The sequence below is a fragment of the Protopterus annectens genome, chromosome 1.part0, assembly GCF_019279795.1.
Source record: "Protopterus annectens isolate FY-2018-M chromosome 1.part0, PAN1.0, whole genome shotgun sequence".
In the NCBI taxonomy this organism is placed as follows: domain Eukaryota; kingdom Metazoa; phylum Chordata; order Ceratodontiformes; family Protopteridae; genus Protopterus; species Protopterus annectens.
Window position 1 is genome coordinate 963,462,233 of NC_056725.1, and position 17,179 is coordinate 963,479,411.

Below are 17,179 nucleotides of genomic sequence, written 5' to 3' on the forward strand. Positions count from 1 at the left end.
TTTTTATTTATTTATTTCACATTTGTTAACCAGGTTAGTCCATATGAGTTTGCAAACAAACCCATTTTCAGTGGAGGCCTGAGGGGAAAAGCCCCAGCAAACACAAGTAAAGATAAAGTGACAATATACAAATATTAAATAACAATCAGAATACAAACTAACTGTAAAAAACAAAAGGTTATTAACTATTTGCATTGCATTGATAGTAAGCAACCAATTTTCAGTAGAGACCCAAAGGGAAAGAGCCCCAGTAAACATAAGCAAAGATAAACATACAGGACAAAAACTATTAAAAATAACACTTCAAATACGAAATTAATTATAAAGAGAAAAACAAAAGAAAAAATTATGAACATTAAGGGTTGCACTGAAAGCAGTGGTGTAAACTTTACTACATATGAGAGTAAAAACAAAAAGATAATTGTTCAAAAGAAGGACAATGTATAGACATTGATAGGAAGTGGGGGGAAAAAGATAAATAGTGTGGAGAATGGGAGGGGGGAGAGAAATCAGGTGGCTATAGTAGGGGTATAGTAGTAGAGTTGAGGTTTTAGGAGGTTAGTTTAAACAGAAGTTAGTAACAGAAAAAGAACGTTAGGAAATGCAACAGGTTATACAGTAGGGCAGAATAAGACTATGTGTGGTCAAGGCAATGGCATAATTTCAAGTTTAGTGGATTGGATTTAAGCTCCTTTTTAAAACATGGAACGGAAAGGTTGGCTCTAATATGGAGAGGGAGTTTGTTCCAATTTAGTGAGACAGAGTGTTTGTAAAGGAGTTTGCCAATGTTCTTTTTGGGTTTGTAAACTGAGAGAAGATGCTGATCAGCACTCCAGAGAGGCTAGGGGGGAGAGTAGAGAGTAACATGGAAGGTGAGAGCAGGGCAGGTAGAGGGGTTGTTCAGTATGGAAAAGGTAGTGCGGAGTTGCGATTGTAGGAGAAAATGCAGAGATTCCAGCCACTGAAGTTTGTTTAGTGAGGGGCAGTGATGTGAAGAGATTGGTTGGTTTAGAATAAATCTGGCAATTTTGTTGCATGTTTGTTCCAGTTTCTGCATTGAGGTAGTTTGGATATTGGTAAGGATGGGGGAAGCGTATAGACGAATAGGTAAGAGAAATGCCTGCGCAAGAGTGCATTTAGTGGTAGTAGTGAGGAATTTTCTGTTCCTATAAAGTAGTCCACATTTTTGGTGGGTTTTTTTGATGGCCTGTGTATGTGCAAGTCAAATTTTTTAGTGGCTTTCTGGAAAAGACTGGACTCTAGAAGTGTTCTAGAGACAGCATCTTGGTCTTTTGTACAAAGCACCATGAACTAGATTTCTTTTTCAGGTTCTGCACAGGCTTTGCTAGGGTCATTTTCCAGTAGTTCCAGGATTCTTAATTTCTTCCTCCTCACTGTTTGTTTCTATGATATGGTAGTCTATCAAAGTAGCTTAGGCTACTTCAACAGTGAACTAATGCTGAATTTAGTACAGTTGTGTAAGTAAATTTCCCATTACAATATATGTTCTTATAGATCACTGTTGCAGTAACTGTACCCTCCTTACAACCATGCATTTATATATATATATATATATATATATATATATATATATATATATATATATATAAACAGATTTATATTTATCTATTTTTCTCTATTATACACACACACACATATATATATATATATATATATATATATATATATATATATATATTTGCATAAACCTAATTTTTCATAGTCAAAGTCAAGGTATTACTTTCGGAGTCAAGACTATGACCCAGCACCTTCTCCTCCCACACTTTCCAATTATTACATGAGATGGACAGATACTTATTTGACAGGTCATTAGCTTCACTACGGCACTTTGCTTTTGACAGGTGTTGTCTCTGTCTCCATGCTAATTTATTGGTTTTGAGGCATTTAAAATTTCTGCCTTTTGTTCTCTAGAACCCATGTACGAGTATGAATCTGTAGCCTTTGGATAATTTCCCATAAGAATATCTAGTGCCAATGTAAAGGAAGATGAACACTTCACATGGACTAAATAAGCTAAGGTTTCATCTTTTAAATTCAGGCACATACTTGTGCATTACCTCATATGTCCTAAAGTTTATTTTCTATGTATAGTCATTCTGTTTATCTATGTATGGTTCTTATGTTTACTTTGTATCTGGTGTACTTTGAATTCCACTTTGGAAGTAACATTATTTTTAAACCATCCATTCTAGTTTTGTATCCTTTTGTATTTCCATTTTATTTTATGGCTGTATAATTCTAATCTCATTCATTGATAACATTTTGAGATCTCACTTCTTCTTTCTCCTGTACAGAAATTGGACCCCCTAGGCTTCTTAGAGACTGTTTTCCTGTCGGTCTGGTGGATTTGAAATATTGCCTAAGTCTAGTATTTACCATTTCAAGCTTATGGTTTACATCCAGAATATTACTATATTTTTCCCAGTTTGTTCTTTTTTTTTTTTTTTACTAAGTGTGATGATGTCAGGTAGTGCCAGCTATGCCAGAAAGAGTAAGGCAGTGCATGTGTAACATATATCACCATATTTTTGTAAAGCATTTTATGTTATTTGTATATCAAACTGATTTGTACAAATGCTTGTGTTAAAAATGTATCAACAGTGGGTCCTGCTAGACAGAAAAGAAATATACATTTATGTCAGACTGTACTGTTGTAACTGAGGAAATGTATGTTAACAGATGATGCTGGAAGTGAAGGGGTTAAGCTCAGCTCAGCTTACCTTAAAAAATAGCCAGAAAATAAATTACTTTGTTTAGGCCATAAAGATTTTATCTCACAGGCCTGAATGCAGCCAGAGGTACAATGTCTGGGAAAGGCCTGGGTGGTGAACTAATTCCTACCCTGGGGTGCCAGAGAAGGGGTGTTTAGTCTCTCCAGGAAAGATTAAAGAGTTGGAATTGTTTTACAGTCTCCAGATACTGGAAGAAGCATTAGCAAAATCTTAGGTGTGTATTGTGACACATTTGTACTAGCTCCTGGTTCAGCTTCTAGTCAGGGAGGCAGTGTGGGGACCACAAAATTAGGTGACCAAATTTGATGTCATTCTATAGCCAGCACTGAAATTGTATTTAGATGTTAGTGAGATGTGATTGTGGCACTCAACACTCTGGTATTGGAACTAACAACAAAAACACTCATCAATTTCATCTTGCCTTGTTTTAGTAAGTAACTTAACTAAGGGAACAGTAATTCTTCAGTCAGTTAGGAATATAGTGAAATTCGTTAAATACTGTTTTTCTGTATCTGTATGAGTCTTTCCACCTATGTTATTTTTTATGTTTCCTGTGAATTGAAACTCCAGTGTTTATTTTAAGTAGAAGTTCAGTATTTTCATGTTTTGTTTTATTATTTATTATTAAATATATCTAAACCTTTCATTGTAGCTGGTCTTTTAGAAAATATTTTAACCCTTGAGAGTATTTGCATTTATTTGGTGACACTGTGGATTCATGCTCCTGAAAGTTGCAGCTTGGTTAATACTACCATTTGTATAAGTATTAATTTTACCAAGAGTAATTGGGTACCCTGGTAAGAACCTTAAAGTAGCTGGCTGCTGGCAGGGATTCTGCCTTATAGTCTGGGCGAAGGTGGCAGAGCTGGTAAATCTGTGCCAACCTTTCCCAGGTGTGTGTCTGCGTGTATGTATGTGTGTTTGTGTGTGTGTGTGTGTGTGTGTGTATATGTGTATATGAAAATCAAATCTCAAAGAGTACGTGTGTCAGCTGCTTGGAACAGGGACACAGTGCACTGGTTTCTGCAGACAGAAAAGTGGAGTCTTATTTAGGACCTGGAGAGGAAGTCTAGCCCCCAGGTCTGGAATTTGCTCCTTGTGTGCTCTTAAGGGAAATTGTGCTTGGTACAGAGAGCTGCATCTGAAAATAGTGTGTGTGTGTGTCCGTTTTTGTTCTAAGTGAACGTCCCCCACCGGTGTCAGTAATGAGGACTGAGGCTCCTTGATTACTGGCCCAGAGGAGGGACCTCACACTGAGGAATAGTGACACTGGATTTACTTTACCTCCTTTATCCAGACATATTGTACAGTCTTCATACTGTTTTATCTGTTTGTCAGTAGAATGCATTTAATCTTTTTTCTCACCCATAGTTCATCTTAAGAACTGTAGTTATTTCCAGTAGTTCCCAAAATTATTTCCTGGGATGCTCTCTACTTGTTTGTTATATGGACAGTGCCGTATACTCTTGTAAAAAGTTTAACATAGACCTGATCGCCTTCTGAGGTTTTCTTTCTGATCAATCTGCATTTATTAAGGACATGACCGTTTGAGAAGCCACCCCTAGAGTCTAAACTTAGGGGTCTGTCTTGAAAGTGATGAAGTTGGTAGTCACAGTCCTAGATGTAAAAGTTATTTAATGGTAAATCTGGATTGGCAGTTCCTTCTTTATTAACATACCCGCCCTCCCATTGTACAGTACACAAGATAGGAATGGAAACATCTAAACGACTTTGCACACAAGCTGACTTATCTGTGTTACCATTGTTTATTATATTGTAGTAATCTGTCCTTTGCTGTACCCCTTTTATAACTGACTGCAGAAAGGAATTTAAATTCCTTGAAATTCATGTAAGGGAGTGGGGGCATATTATCTGTACGTTTTTGAATATTGTTAAATTATTCTGATAGATGTAAATTTCATGCTAATCCATATGTGATATAACTAGCACTATACCACATACTGCTGTTTCTAATTTCTTTGTCAATTATGTTGTTGCATAATAGAAAGAAAGTCTAAATAATTTGGAATTTTGGGATGATTAGGGCCCTAGTCATCGGACTAGCCACAAAGAAGAAATATATTTTAAATGGTGACCCATGAACACTGTCCATTTAATTGACTTGTTCAGAGCCACACATTTTGCAAGTGGAAGTTGAGAGAATTAAACCCTTGCTAAAAGAGCTCATTAGCAGTTCAAAACCTTAACACTGAGTTCTAAACTGCTGTTGTTTCTGTATTAAAATACTGTTTATAGCCAAGAATGGGTTGATAATCATGATGACATATGAGATCATTTGGTGGGTAACCACTGTAGTTTTCTTTTCTGAATTACATAGTGATTGAAAACTGTTAAAATATTTATTGTATAAAAAATGCTAGATGTTTTTACATATGGAACCATTGTTCAACAACAATGTAAGTTTTTGGTTTGTTTGACAGTAGTGTTTAATGTGATAAGCCTGTTCCGTACAGCTGAATATTGTCCTGCATCAACTGGCACTATCTTGTCATGTTTTCTAAAGTTTCTGATAGATTTTCTATACATAACAAACTGAGAGATGCATATTGCAGTAAACTGTATAAGTTGACAGCTGTCATTGCCATTTAGAGTTATGAAGTGCTCATGGCCATAGTTTTCTTTTACAGATTATAGGAGGTATTCAGGCAGTCCAAGATATCATATTACAGAGGGATCATCGACTGTCCAAAGCGATGGTAACCATTGGATCTCTCCATATTACTCTTCTTGTCATGCATTTGGCTACCGATAAAGAAGTTAAAATGTAAGTTGCTAATAGTTTCACACTGATTCCTACTTTGAAACATGTTTAGGACAATCCTTACCTTTCATTGTGATGGCTGCAAAATAGTCCTAGCTTCATCTTGTGCCCTGTATTATTACTGCACGAATATCCATCTTGGATATTGGACAGAATAATTATCAAATGTTTACATATTTGGTGTTTGTTTTTCACTTTCTCTGTGTTAGCATTACCAAACATTTGGGCAACAGTGTTTGTGATGCAGTATATATTTAAAAAAAAAGAAAAATAGTCCATTATTCTCCAGTCTAGTCTGGATGTAAAGCTTGTGTACCTTCCCGACATTTAGATCACATGCTAACATTTATTTTCTACCAACTACTTATGCAGTCAATAAGCTTTTCCAGTAGAGCATTACATAAAGCTGCAATATAATATACTATAAACGCACAAGCATTACCTTTGTTTTTTTTGTTTTTTTTATAGTACCACATAGTATTGGTGAGAATTCCTAATCCTAGATGGGCGGCAGCTGTACCTGATTGATGGCTGAGTTCATACCTAAAAGACTGAATTTAATTTAGCAATAAATGTGACCTCTTTCTTAGTACTATAACAGTCCACATTCTAGGCAGGAATAACTTTTATCTGCTTTAAAGATGCCCTTTTTAGTTTCTGTGGTACTACAGATCTCTACTAGATCTGTTGGGTTTCACTGTGAATCGCTGAGTAAGATTTGGATGAAGCTACTATAGGATAGACTCAACTTGTCTTATGTTTGCTAGGACAAACAAAACAAGCAAGACCCACTTCATATCCCATGTGAGGGTCTTCTCTTTCCCCAACATCCCCTTATTTATATATATTATCTCTAGGGAGTGACTGACATTAGACTGACAATACCTACCTCAAATGGACAATATCAGAAAACACGCACGGAATACTACAAATACCCAAACTCAAGCATCCCAGTGTTAAAAAAAAAATCGGACACTAAACTATCTTTGTAGTGTTAGGGATAGGGTTATGGTTAGTGCTACTGTTAGGATTAGGGTGAGGGATAATGTTACTAGCTCTGATCCTAACACTAACTCTATCCCTAAGCATAATGCTATCCATACCCCTATACTTAACACAAAACAAGATGTACACCTTAGATTAAACCTAATCCTAAACCTAACCACAGTATTACGGCACATACACACACTAACTCAGAATAACAAAATGTTTGTGTATTTCCAAAGTATTTTAGCATTCTGACGCACTTGGATTCCTGCTTGTGAAATTGTGCACTTGACATTCTGCCTTTCAGCAGACTGTGTTTGGTCTATTGATAGGAACCCAAATCTGGGTCACACAACTATGAAGAAAGAAAGAAAAAAGTCACGCAAAAGGCAGTGACTCACTGTTGATGCTGAAATAAAAACAATGCAAGCAATTATTCTCTAGGAGAATTGGGACTTGCTGATTTGCCAGCTCATCAGTTTGTAACTTGACCATTGGTTGTTAAGTTGATCTGGATTTGATATACCAATTTTTAGGGAGTGCTCCATATACTAAAATTATGTTTTCTAGACTGCAGTTATGAACTTGGATAACTTGCTTCTCCTTTAATTTCTATGCAGGAGGCCACAATTGTCAGAGTTTTTTGTGTTTGCATGCCTGCATGTACAAATAACACAGCAGTCTGCCAGATGGGCTTAAAGTGAACATGATGGCCTGTTTAGCATTTCCTTTCTCTTAAGCTGCACTCCAACAGCAGTTGCATCTTTAGTTTGGGCACAAATTCTACCATTTCATGTGTAGTGCATCTGTTCCCCTTCACACTGATTAATCAGTCAGTGATGGGAATGAGGGTGTCATTGGTTTCTTGAAACTTCTAAAAGATGATGTAATGGTATCAGTCATACAAATGTTTTCAAATGAGTGTCTAAACCACCTCAGCATCGTTTAGCATGGATTTATTAAAGTATATTAAAAGAGAGAGGACCAGATTCATTAACTCCTACACTAAGTGTACAGCTGGACTCAAGAACATCCCACCAAATTTTTGTGCTTTTTAGTCACTCAGAAAGATTACACTAACTGTATATGTAGTGTGCACTTTGTAGTAATCTTTATGAATCCTACTCAATATTTAAGGCTGCAAGAAAATCTGTAGGAAAACTAAAATTGGGGGAAGATGGTGTGAATTATGCATGTGTTGTCTATTCACTCAGAAAGGTATACACTTAATGTTTACTTAATGTAGGCATTAAGGAATCCCAAGGAAAGTTTTGCTCTGTAAGCAGAAAGCACAGATGATTCTCCTCTCTGAATTGGCTGCAATAAAACAAAGTTAATAGTATGATTAAATACTGTTGTTTATTGGGAATTACATAAGCATGTAGTAAGTTTTATTTACCCTTGTCTGATGTCTGCAAAAAACTGGGAGACATACTGCATGAACACGTTAATGCTAGCCTGTACTTCAGCCTGTTCACAGACTTTTCCCGGCAGGCAGGTCTGAACATTCTGAGGTTCAGTGATGCATCACATCACTGTGACAGTTTGCAGATTGCTGTAAGTAGTTTTCCAAATAATCTGCTTACTAAACTATTACTTATATTGTTATGAGTCACGTAGCTCCAAAGAATAAGTCAACATAAGTGCTGAAATGATGTCCGCATGATTTATCCTATTTGTATTTATGTATGGTAAACAAAACAGGTTTAACTTTTCGGCTTTCCCCGGTTAGGGGTCGCCACAGTGGATCACCTGTCCGCTCATGATTGGCAGTGGAGTTTTACGGTGTCGAGTTGCCAGCCCGGTGCCCAACCTTCCACAGAAGGCACACACATGCACACACTCATGCCTAGGGCCAATTTAGAGTGTCCAATCCACCTACAGCATGTCTTTGAGATGTGGGAGGAAACCGGAGCACCCGGAGGAAACCCACGCGACCACAGGGAGGACATGCAGACTCCGCACAGAAGGCACCCCAGCCGAGAATCGAACTGGAGAGCCTCTTGCTGTGAGGCAGCAATGCTAACCGCTGCACCACCGTGGCCGCCTGTAAACAAAACAGGCTGTATATGCTTTATTTTGACTGGCTTGATACTCTGAAAATCTCTTAATCGGGTGGCCTGATACAGCATATGCTATTACTTTTACTCTCCCTTCCCATTTGAATCATGTTAGTTAACGGAGTCTTTTTCTTTTCATGCCAGCTGTCCCTTTCACTAGTACAACTGTACTTCAAACTCATTTTCTTTCTACAGTATACTCCATGTCACCTCTGCTGTGACTTGGCCTTGCCCATTATAATAAGGGCTGATATATTTTTTTGCATTCTCCTTCCAGTTTGACTATCCACTCTTGTATGGGGGGCTGGCAAGTCAGCTGCACAAATGGTTATCCTGCTAGTGTGCCATATTATTGCCCTCACATGAGGATCTGACCCTCTCATCTTTCCATTGTAGACCATTTCTGTTAAGATTAACAGGCACAACAATGGTTCAAGTCCTAGTTATAAAATAGACAGCAAGCTGTCCTTTGGGACAATCACCTATCCTCACCTCTCCCTATTACCCTTGGTGTCCCTCACGGCTCTATCCTAGGGCCACTCCTTTTCTCTATTTTCATTAATGATCTAAATATAAGTCTTCCTCAAACTACCTGCATACAATATGCAGACAACTCCACATTAATTTGTGCTGCCTCTTCTTCATCCGAGCTCCAATCCATCACCCAAACTGTATTTAACTTAGTAGAAAACTGGTTCCTTCAATGGTGTCTCCTCCTAAACACCAAAAAAACTAAATTATTGTTATTTACTCCAACACTAAAATCCTCCCCAGTAGATCTCACAGTTATATCCAACAATGGTACTGTCATAGCACCTGACCTAACCACCAAACTCTTAGGCGTAATAATTGACCACAACCTGAACTTTGACTCACATATTAACTCAACTATTAAAACTGTAAACAGAAAACTTGGTTCCCTTTACAGGGTAAAACCTTTCCTTACCCGTGAAGCCAGAACTACCATTGCCCATACCCATCTGATCTCTACCCTCCTCTATGCCTCCTCCATTTATACTAATCTTTCCAAAAGCAACCTTAACAAACTGGCAACCTCCTATAACAACATTGCCAGATTTACCACTGGCTCCCCATTTCGAACCCACCATTGTCAAAATCTTAAACAGCTAGGATGGCTAGAACTGCAAAACCAGCTACAATTTCAACAACTTACTATCACCCATAAGATTTTGTATCATCCCAGTAATACTCCTATTCTCTGTAGCCTTATCTCCCCTACAAAAATCTTACTACCCTTCGCTCAGCAGATAAATTACTAGTAACCATCCAGAAGTCCTACAACAAAGCAGGTGATTCTCTTTTCTCTAATTCTGTGGGGAAAACCTGGAATAGGCTTCCCAGCAAACTAGCATCATTTACATCATTACCTGTCTTCAAAAGACAACTAAAATACTCAAGTCACAATGGCTATGTCCATGTACTATTCCAGACTAACACTCCCCCTATACAGCATTACTGCATTCCTCCCTCCCAAGTAAGCTTCCTTACTCTGATTCTAGTCTTGCCTCTTCTGGTAACTACCACTGAGTATGTACTCTGTAACAATCAACCTGTTGTGACCACATGTGTTCCACTTTGTATATATGCTAACTTGTTTGTGTTTTTTTCACTTTGAGCGTTATACTTCAAAACAACTGTAATAATTAGTTTGAATCTGTTCTTTTTTCCTTGTCTTCTACATGATTGTCAAACCCTTTCTTATGTAAATATGCTTCTAGTAGTACTGCATTGTTTTGTAAACATTGTACTCATGTTCTTGATGTTAATCTCCATCAACAATGTATTATATTTTTATTTCCTGAATTTTTTGCGCAATTGGAGCTTATCTCCCCGGGTCTCTACTGAAAATGGACATGTATACAGTTGGACTAGCACGGTCAACAAATGCAAAATAAAATAAAACAAAAATAAAATAAAGATGATTAGCTGACCAGTGTAGCTTCCTTTGAGGTGGATAGGAATGAATATTTCTTTGCGTGATATTTTATCTGCTGAACTTTTAAGACCTTGGATACCTCTTTGTTTACATGTAGCATTCAATGAGTTCATCATCACTGGTACATGTATCCTAATGTTACAAGTCTGACCATTTTTTCCTACTTTAAACATGATAAGAGACATTGCTGCATTCAAACATTAGCGGCATATTATCTTTTTTTTTTCTTTTGCAGTGTAAATGCATATTTACATGACCAGCAATCTTTTTTACAATTGTGCAGTACAGTTCTCATGCATGGGGCATAAGTAACTTCTTCACCAGTCAGTTACTGTGCTTTTTTAGATTTAATTCCATGTAATACTGGTGTATCTGTTTTCCTGAAAGCTGGTGATAGTGGTGAATGTGCTATCTACCACCGACAATCAAACATGCACTTTTGTATGTCATAAGTTAAGCTTTAGTCCTTTTCACAATATAGGTGAATTATTAGTCATGTTTTTGAAGATATTCTAGCTATATACAATGACTGTTCTACTCAGACCTGGAATATTAATGTTAAAGTAAATCTGAAATAGTTTATGACTTTTACATTCCACAACTATTTACAATCAACCCATAGATTGCATGCATAATGCACCCGAGTACTATATCCTTATTAAACACTTGCCGACTAAATGACTTTAGTTGGTGGTCAGGTTGGGATTTACAATTCTTTTTCATTTGCTCTAAAATGGCAGGTACTATTCTCTTACATTTGAATAAGTGCATTAATAACGAGCTTAGTAGTTGAGTATTATTTCAGTGGCCTTAATTTTTTGGACAATTTCTGACTCTATTCCTTTTTTTTTCCTGTCCTGACATTCTAGTTAGTAGCTGTCCCATTTCTGCTATTTTTCCTTCTCAATTGTCTCATTCCCTCCATGTCCCCTCTCTGTTCACATTTTTTATTTCATTTAGTATCCCCACTATGTCTGAGATTGTAGGTGCTTCTTTTGATCACCACTTCTTTATGACTGAATAGCAGTTTTTTCCTAAAATGAAGCAGTAAGAGGATAGGATAACATTGGTTGCAATTGCAGCGATAGAAGGGCCTAGTGCTGTCTAGACATTTTCAGTGTGGCTGAATGCCTGTTATCTTTTGGTCCAACACAGTACAATTCAGCAAAACTTATTTTGTCAAAAATGTACAACCTGATGTTCTTCATGTTTCACTGTGGCAGCCATTACATTTGGGTAATCTGCTGGCAGGTTGCCCTAAGTCGGCCTGAATTCCAAAGTTTTTGGACCTGCGTCGGTTGCTGTCTCCTCTTCCATGACATCAGGTCGTTAGGGTTACAAAACAAGTAGCCGACGCCATTTTCTTTAGTCTTTCTTGCCGCGCGGTGCCCGAAGCAGAAGTATTTCGCAAGTGCCGGTCGACCAACTCCTGAAATATTCGAGTTTGAGTTTCAGAACCAAAGTCTTCACTAAAGCTAAGTATCCCGTTTGGAAACTTTTTTCTTGCTCCATTCCGATGTCAGAAAAAGTTAACAATTGTATTACTTGTGGGAAGCAAATACCTCATAAGGATTTCCATTTATACTGTTTTCCTTGCCTAGGCCCTGATCACAACGTGCCTGGCTGTCGGTTTTGTGCTAGATTTAACCAATGCACTATTAAGCGTTGGTATATTTTTGCCTCTAAGTATTTTGGAAACAGAGTTAACTACCCAGAAATGTCGTCGGATAGCAATCCGACTACTGGAGTACATAAAAAATGCAAAGAAAAGGACAGAGACAGACAGTCGAGGTCCAAAACCAACGACGAAGCTTCTCCTAAGCCAGTTTCTGGATCACTGGTACTCAGTGAGGCACTTTCGCAGCCCCTGATACCTGCTACTTTCGAGTCGCAGGCCCCTACCGAGACCCATGTGGAGTCCAGCATGCCGCGAGATACTCAAAGTATTGGACCCACGGATGTATCTCCCTCGGATGGGTCTGGAGTCGCTGAGCAGGCTCTGGCTTCTGAGTGTGTATTCAGGTCTCAACATTTTTATATCAAACCAACGACAGCTGCAAAACCAAAGGCAAAAGCAACTTCTAAAGCTAAAAAAACGACGCATGAGCCACGTGCACAGGCCGCTATGCCTAACAAACAGATGATCAAAATGGCTGAAGACCTTATTACCTTGATCAGGGGTTCCCATCCCCCTCCTGATGAGGCCTAGGCAAGACACTGATTATGAATCTTCAGATCAGGTTTCTATTTCTTCTGATTCCTCTTCTGATCAGGAATTATCTTTACCTCCCTATGAGGAATCTGATGCAGAGGAGTCTATTCCCTCCGCATCACCTCCTGAGGATTATTCATTTGGAGAAACCTTGCATACTTTGAGGGAGCATTTTCACTGGGAGAGTCAAGATTTCTCAGAATCAAAAAAGAGGCTCAGAGATTTCATTCTTCTCCCTCAGCACAGGCCTTTAGCCATACCCCCTGTTTTAGACATTGTGGATGATGTGTTTTCTGAGTCAAGCTGAACCCCTGACTCCTTACCTCCGGCTCTCAGCAATCCTGACAGATATTACAGGGTCCCTGACTCACACAAATTTTTATTTAGAAACCTTGCTGCTGATCCTGAAACTATTTTACAGGGTCCAAAGGGAGTTAAGGCCTCAACAGCAAAAAATCCTACCCCCTCTGACAGAGATTCAAGGGCACTGGATAGATGGGGAAAGAAGGTTTATACATCTGCAATCTTGGCTGTTAGGGTTTTAAACTGCCAGTTTCATATGCTCAAGTATCAACAACATGTTATGGGATTGCTGAAACAGAAAATGATGTTGATTTCTGAATGTGCAGAAAATAAAGAATTGCAGGAATTATTGCATGCAGCTGAACAAGTTGGAAAGCATACTTTGCAATGTGGTTTTGATTCCTTAGAGGCCTCCTGCAGGGCCGCAGTTACTGGATCTGTGATTAGGAGGCATGCCTGGCTAAAAGAGCAAAATTTGCCTGATCATGTTAAAGCTAAATTACTGGATGCACCTTTACAGCATGATACTCCGTTTGGTATTAAGGAAGAAGAGATTTTAAAGAAAATGGAAGACAAAGCTAAGTCTATGCAAACTGTAAAAGAATTCTTACAAGTGCAGCCACCGAGATTCAATAGACACTGGCCTACAAAAAATTGGTCCTTTCCTGTGTCAGACAGAGCTCAAAGGGGCAAATCCAGATGCCCAAAGGGTTGCAGATACCAGTCACAAGATTCTTACAGGTCAAAGCAATGAGGTGCTTCTACCTCCAAATCTGGAGGAGATAATGCGCAAACCTACAGGAAACAGTCACAATGAATTCCCTCTGCCTTCACCAAGCACTTACCTTTTGGCAGCACCCTTAGGGGTTAAATTAGCACTTTTTGCTCAAAATTGGCAGTTAATAACCTAGGACAAGTGGGTACTAAACATAGTATCACAAGTATACAAATTCCATTTCCATAGTCTGCCAATGGCAAACGGTTGGCCGGATCTGCCAAGAAATCAATGGGCAGAGGCACAGAAACAGGTTACATCCCTCATGGATATGGGGGCCATTCAGCCAGTACCAGAACAGGAAAAAGGACAAGGTTTTTACTCAAGACTGTTCTTGGTACCCAGAAAGGACAAGGCCTGGCGGCCAATACTGGATATATCAATTTTGAACACATACCTGGACATTCCAAAATTCAAAATGCTGACTTTGCAGCAGCTGCTGCCCATGCCGGGCAAGAATGTGTGGCTGGTGACATTAGACATAAAAGAGGCATACCTGCATGTCCCAGTAAGGGAATCGTGCGGAAGATACCTCAGGTTCTAGGCTGGCTTAATGCATTACCAATTCTCTGCACTGCCCTTTGGCTTATCTACTGCACCCAGGGTCTTTACAAAGTGCCTGGCACCAGTAATTGCTTTTTGCAGACAAAGAAGTATACAAGTATATCCTTACTTGGACGACTGTCTCATTCAAGCAGAGAAAAAGGGCATTCTTCTTCATCACCTGGCGTTTGTGAAAAGGCTTCTAACATGCCTAGGGTACACAATAAACAAAAAGAAATCACAACTGGTACCCTCTCAAAAGATAACATTCCTGGGTGCAAGCTTGAATACAATTGCCCAGATGGCTTACCTCACGCCAGACAAACAAAGGCAACTGACTGCTTACTTCAAACTGATGGCAACAAAGACCCAGTTATCTGCAAGACACACCCTGCAGGCTTTGGGCTTCATGGCATCCTGCATCCTACTAATTCCATATGCAAGACTGCATATGAGGAAACTTCAATGGTACCTAAAAAGTTTATGGAGTCAACATTATCACAGTCTGGGAACAATGATTCCTTTCATTCCCTGCCTACAACAGGAGTTTCTATGGTGGGCAAAGGCATGTCACCAAAACATGGGACGGGCCTTCACTCTACCCCCTGCCAGCCAAACCTTAACAACAGACGCATCAGATTATGCATGGGGGGGCCACATGGCGGGAAGATGCATTCAGGCCATATGGACCCCAAAACAAATGCATCTACGTATCAACCAAAAAGAGATGCTAGCTGTTCAAAATGCCCTAAAAGCCTTCAAGGACTTACTTCATCCAGGACAACTACTGATAAAGACGGAAAACACCACAGTTATATGGTATATAAACAAGCAGGTGGGCACGCACTCATACCCCCTTTGCAGACTACCCATGGCACTGTGGGACACAGCTTTGACTTACCAAATACATCTTCAAGCTCAATTCCTGCCAGGAAAACAAAATACTCTGGCAGACGATTTAAGCAGAAACCTTATGGACCCTCACGAGTGGAAACTAGATCCACAAGTCTTCAGCATGATAACAAAGAAATGGGGGAGCCCGGACATAGATCTATTTGCCTCTCCTCAAAATTATCAGTTGAAAATATTGTGCATAAGGACTTATCACAGACAAGCATGGAAAGTGGACGCCCTATCCTTCAGTTGGAAAAACCTATCAGTTTACGCCTTTCCTCCTCTGCCTCTTCTTCCCAGGGTCCTACTAAAAGTCAGACAAGAGAAACCAAAGATGATACTAATTGCCCCGGACTGGCCCCGCCAATACTGGTACCCAATCCTAAGGAACTTGTCTCAATACCCAGCTTGGACCTTACCTCAAAGACCTCAACTACTGTCCCAGCAAAGCAATCGGATCCTGCACAATCAACTCCACACACTGAACCTGGCAGCATGGCTGATCATGTAGTTATACAAACAACACCTCTCAGTAAAGCTGTGATGGATGTCATTTTGGAAGCCAGAAGGCCTAGTACTAGAAAATATTATGCTGATAAATGGAAGAGATTCTGTGCTTGGAATCAAGCACAAGGTACCGATACAGCAGAACCAAATATTCCTCAGATATTACAATACTTGACTAAGATGCTTGACAAAGGCCTAACTTTCTCATCAATTAAAATCCATGCCTCTGCCATTTCGGCTCATTATAATACAGAGCCACCAATCTTTTCTCATCCTTTACTAAAGCAGTATCTTAGAGGAGCCAAAAATTTAAGGCCTCCTAGAAGATCACCAATACCTGCATGGGACCTCAATTATGTGCTGGAAAAGCTCACCCTGCCTCCATGTGAACCAGCAGCTAATGCTGATATAAAGTTCTTATCATGGAAAACAGCTCTGCTACTAGCAATTACTTCAGCAAGAAGAGACTCAGAGCTACAGGCCCTCATGGCTGTGGAGCCTTTTATCATATTTTATCCAGACAGGGTGTCTCTGAGGACCAATCCTTCATTTATGCCTAAGGTGGTTTCCAGTGTGGCTCTTAACAAAACTATTCATCTGCCAACCTTTTATCCAAATCCACAGAACAAGGGGGAGAGAATTCTGCATTCCTTGGATGTACACAGGCAGCTAAGATTCTACTTGAGCAGGACTAAAGCTCTAAGAAAAACTGAGCAATTACTAGTGACATATGCTGCAGGAACAGAAGGGAAGGCTATTTCAAAGCAGACTATTTCAAAGTGGATAAGCCACTGCATTCGTTTCTGCTACTTGCACCATGGCAAACGTGCCCAAGGGCATTAGGTCTCATTCCACCAGAGCTGCAGCTACTTCAGCAGCCTTTCTCAGAGGAGTACCAACCAAAGACATTCTAGAGGTTGCTACTTGGAGTTCTGTTCACACCTTTACAAAGCATTGTCATTTGTCTCTCTACTCTAAGTCCAGGGCAGGCTTTGCCACTGCAGTTCTGCAGGGCCTTATAGCAGCACCTAATGCTGTTTAGTTCCAGCCTCCCATCCATAGCTTTGGGATTCTACCCAAATGTAATGACTGCAACAATGAAACACAAAGAACTTAGCACAGTTGTGTACACTTACCACAAATGTAGATGTTCAAGTATATTCACTGTTGCAGTCCAGGTTACCCGCTCGCCATCCCCCTTTCATCCTGGAGTTTATCTTTCCTTCTCTATCTTCTACAACCTATGTGGTATATTTGCTTGTAGATGAAGGTAAAGTTTGTATTGATGCATGTACATATAGTTTATATATATATATATATATATATATATATATATATATATATATATTTTTTTTTTTTTTTTGCTACCCTTTTAGGGGCACATGACATCTGGGGCAAGAAAAACT

At 39.2% G+C, this 17,179-nt stretch overlaps 1 protein-coding gene across 3 annotated transcripts in view; it reads left to right on the plus strand.

The window, feature by feature from the left end:
• AKAP7 (A-kinase anchoring protein 7) overlaps positions 1 to 17,179 on the plus strand; it is a 1,625,267-nt gene that overhangs the window by 257,495 nt on the left and 1,350,593 nt on the right. For all 3 annotated transcript variants that reach the window (XM_044064537.1, XM_044064536.1, XR_006363953.1), the window contains exon 5: positions 5,402 to 5,538. In XM_044064537.1, coding sequence (XP_043920472.1) covers positions 5,402 to 5,538 — 137 coding nt within the window. The remainder of the gene's footprint in view (positions 1 to 5,401; positions 5,539 to 17,179) is intronic.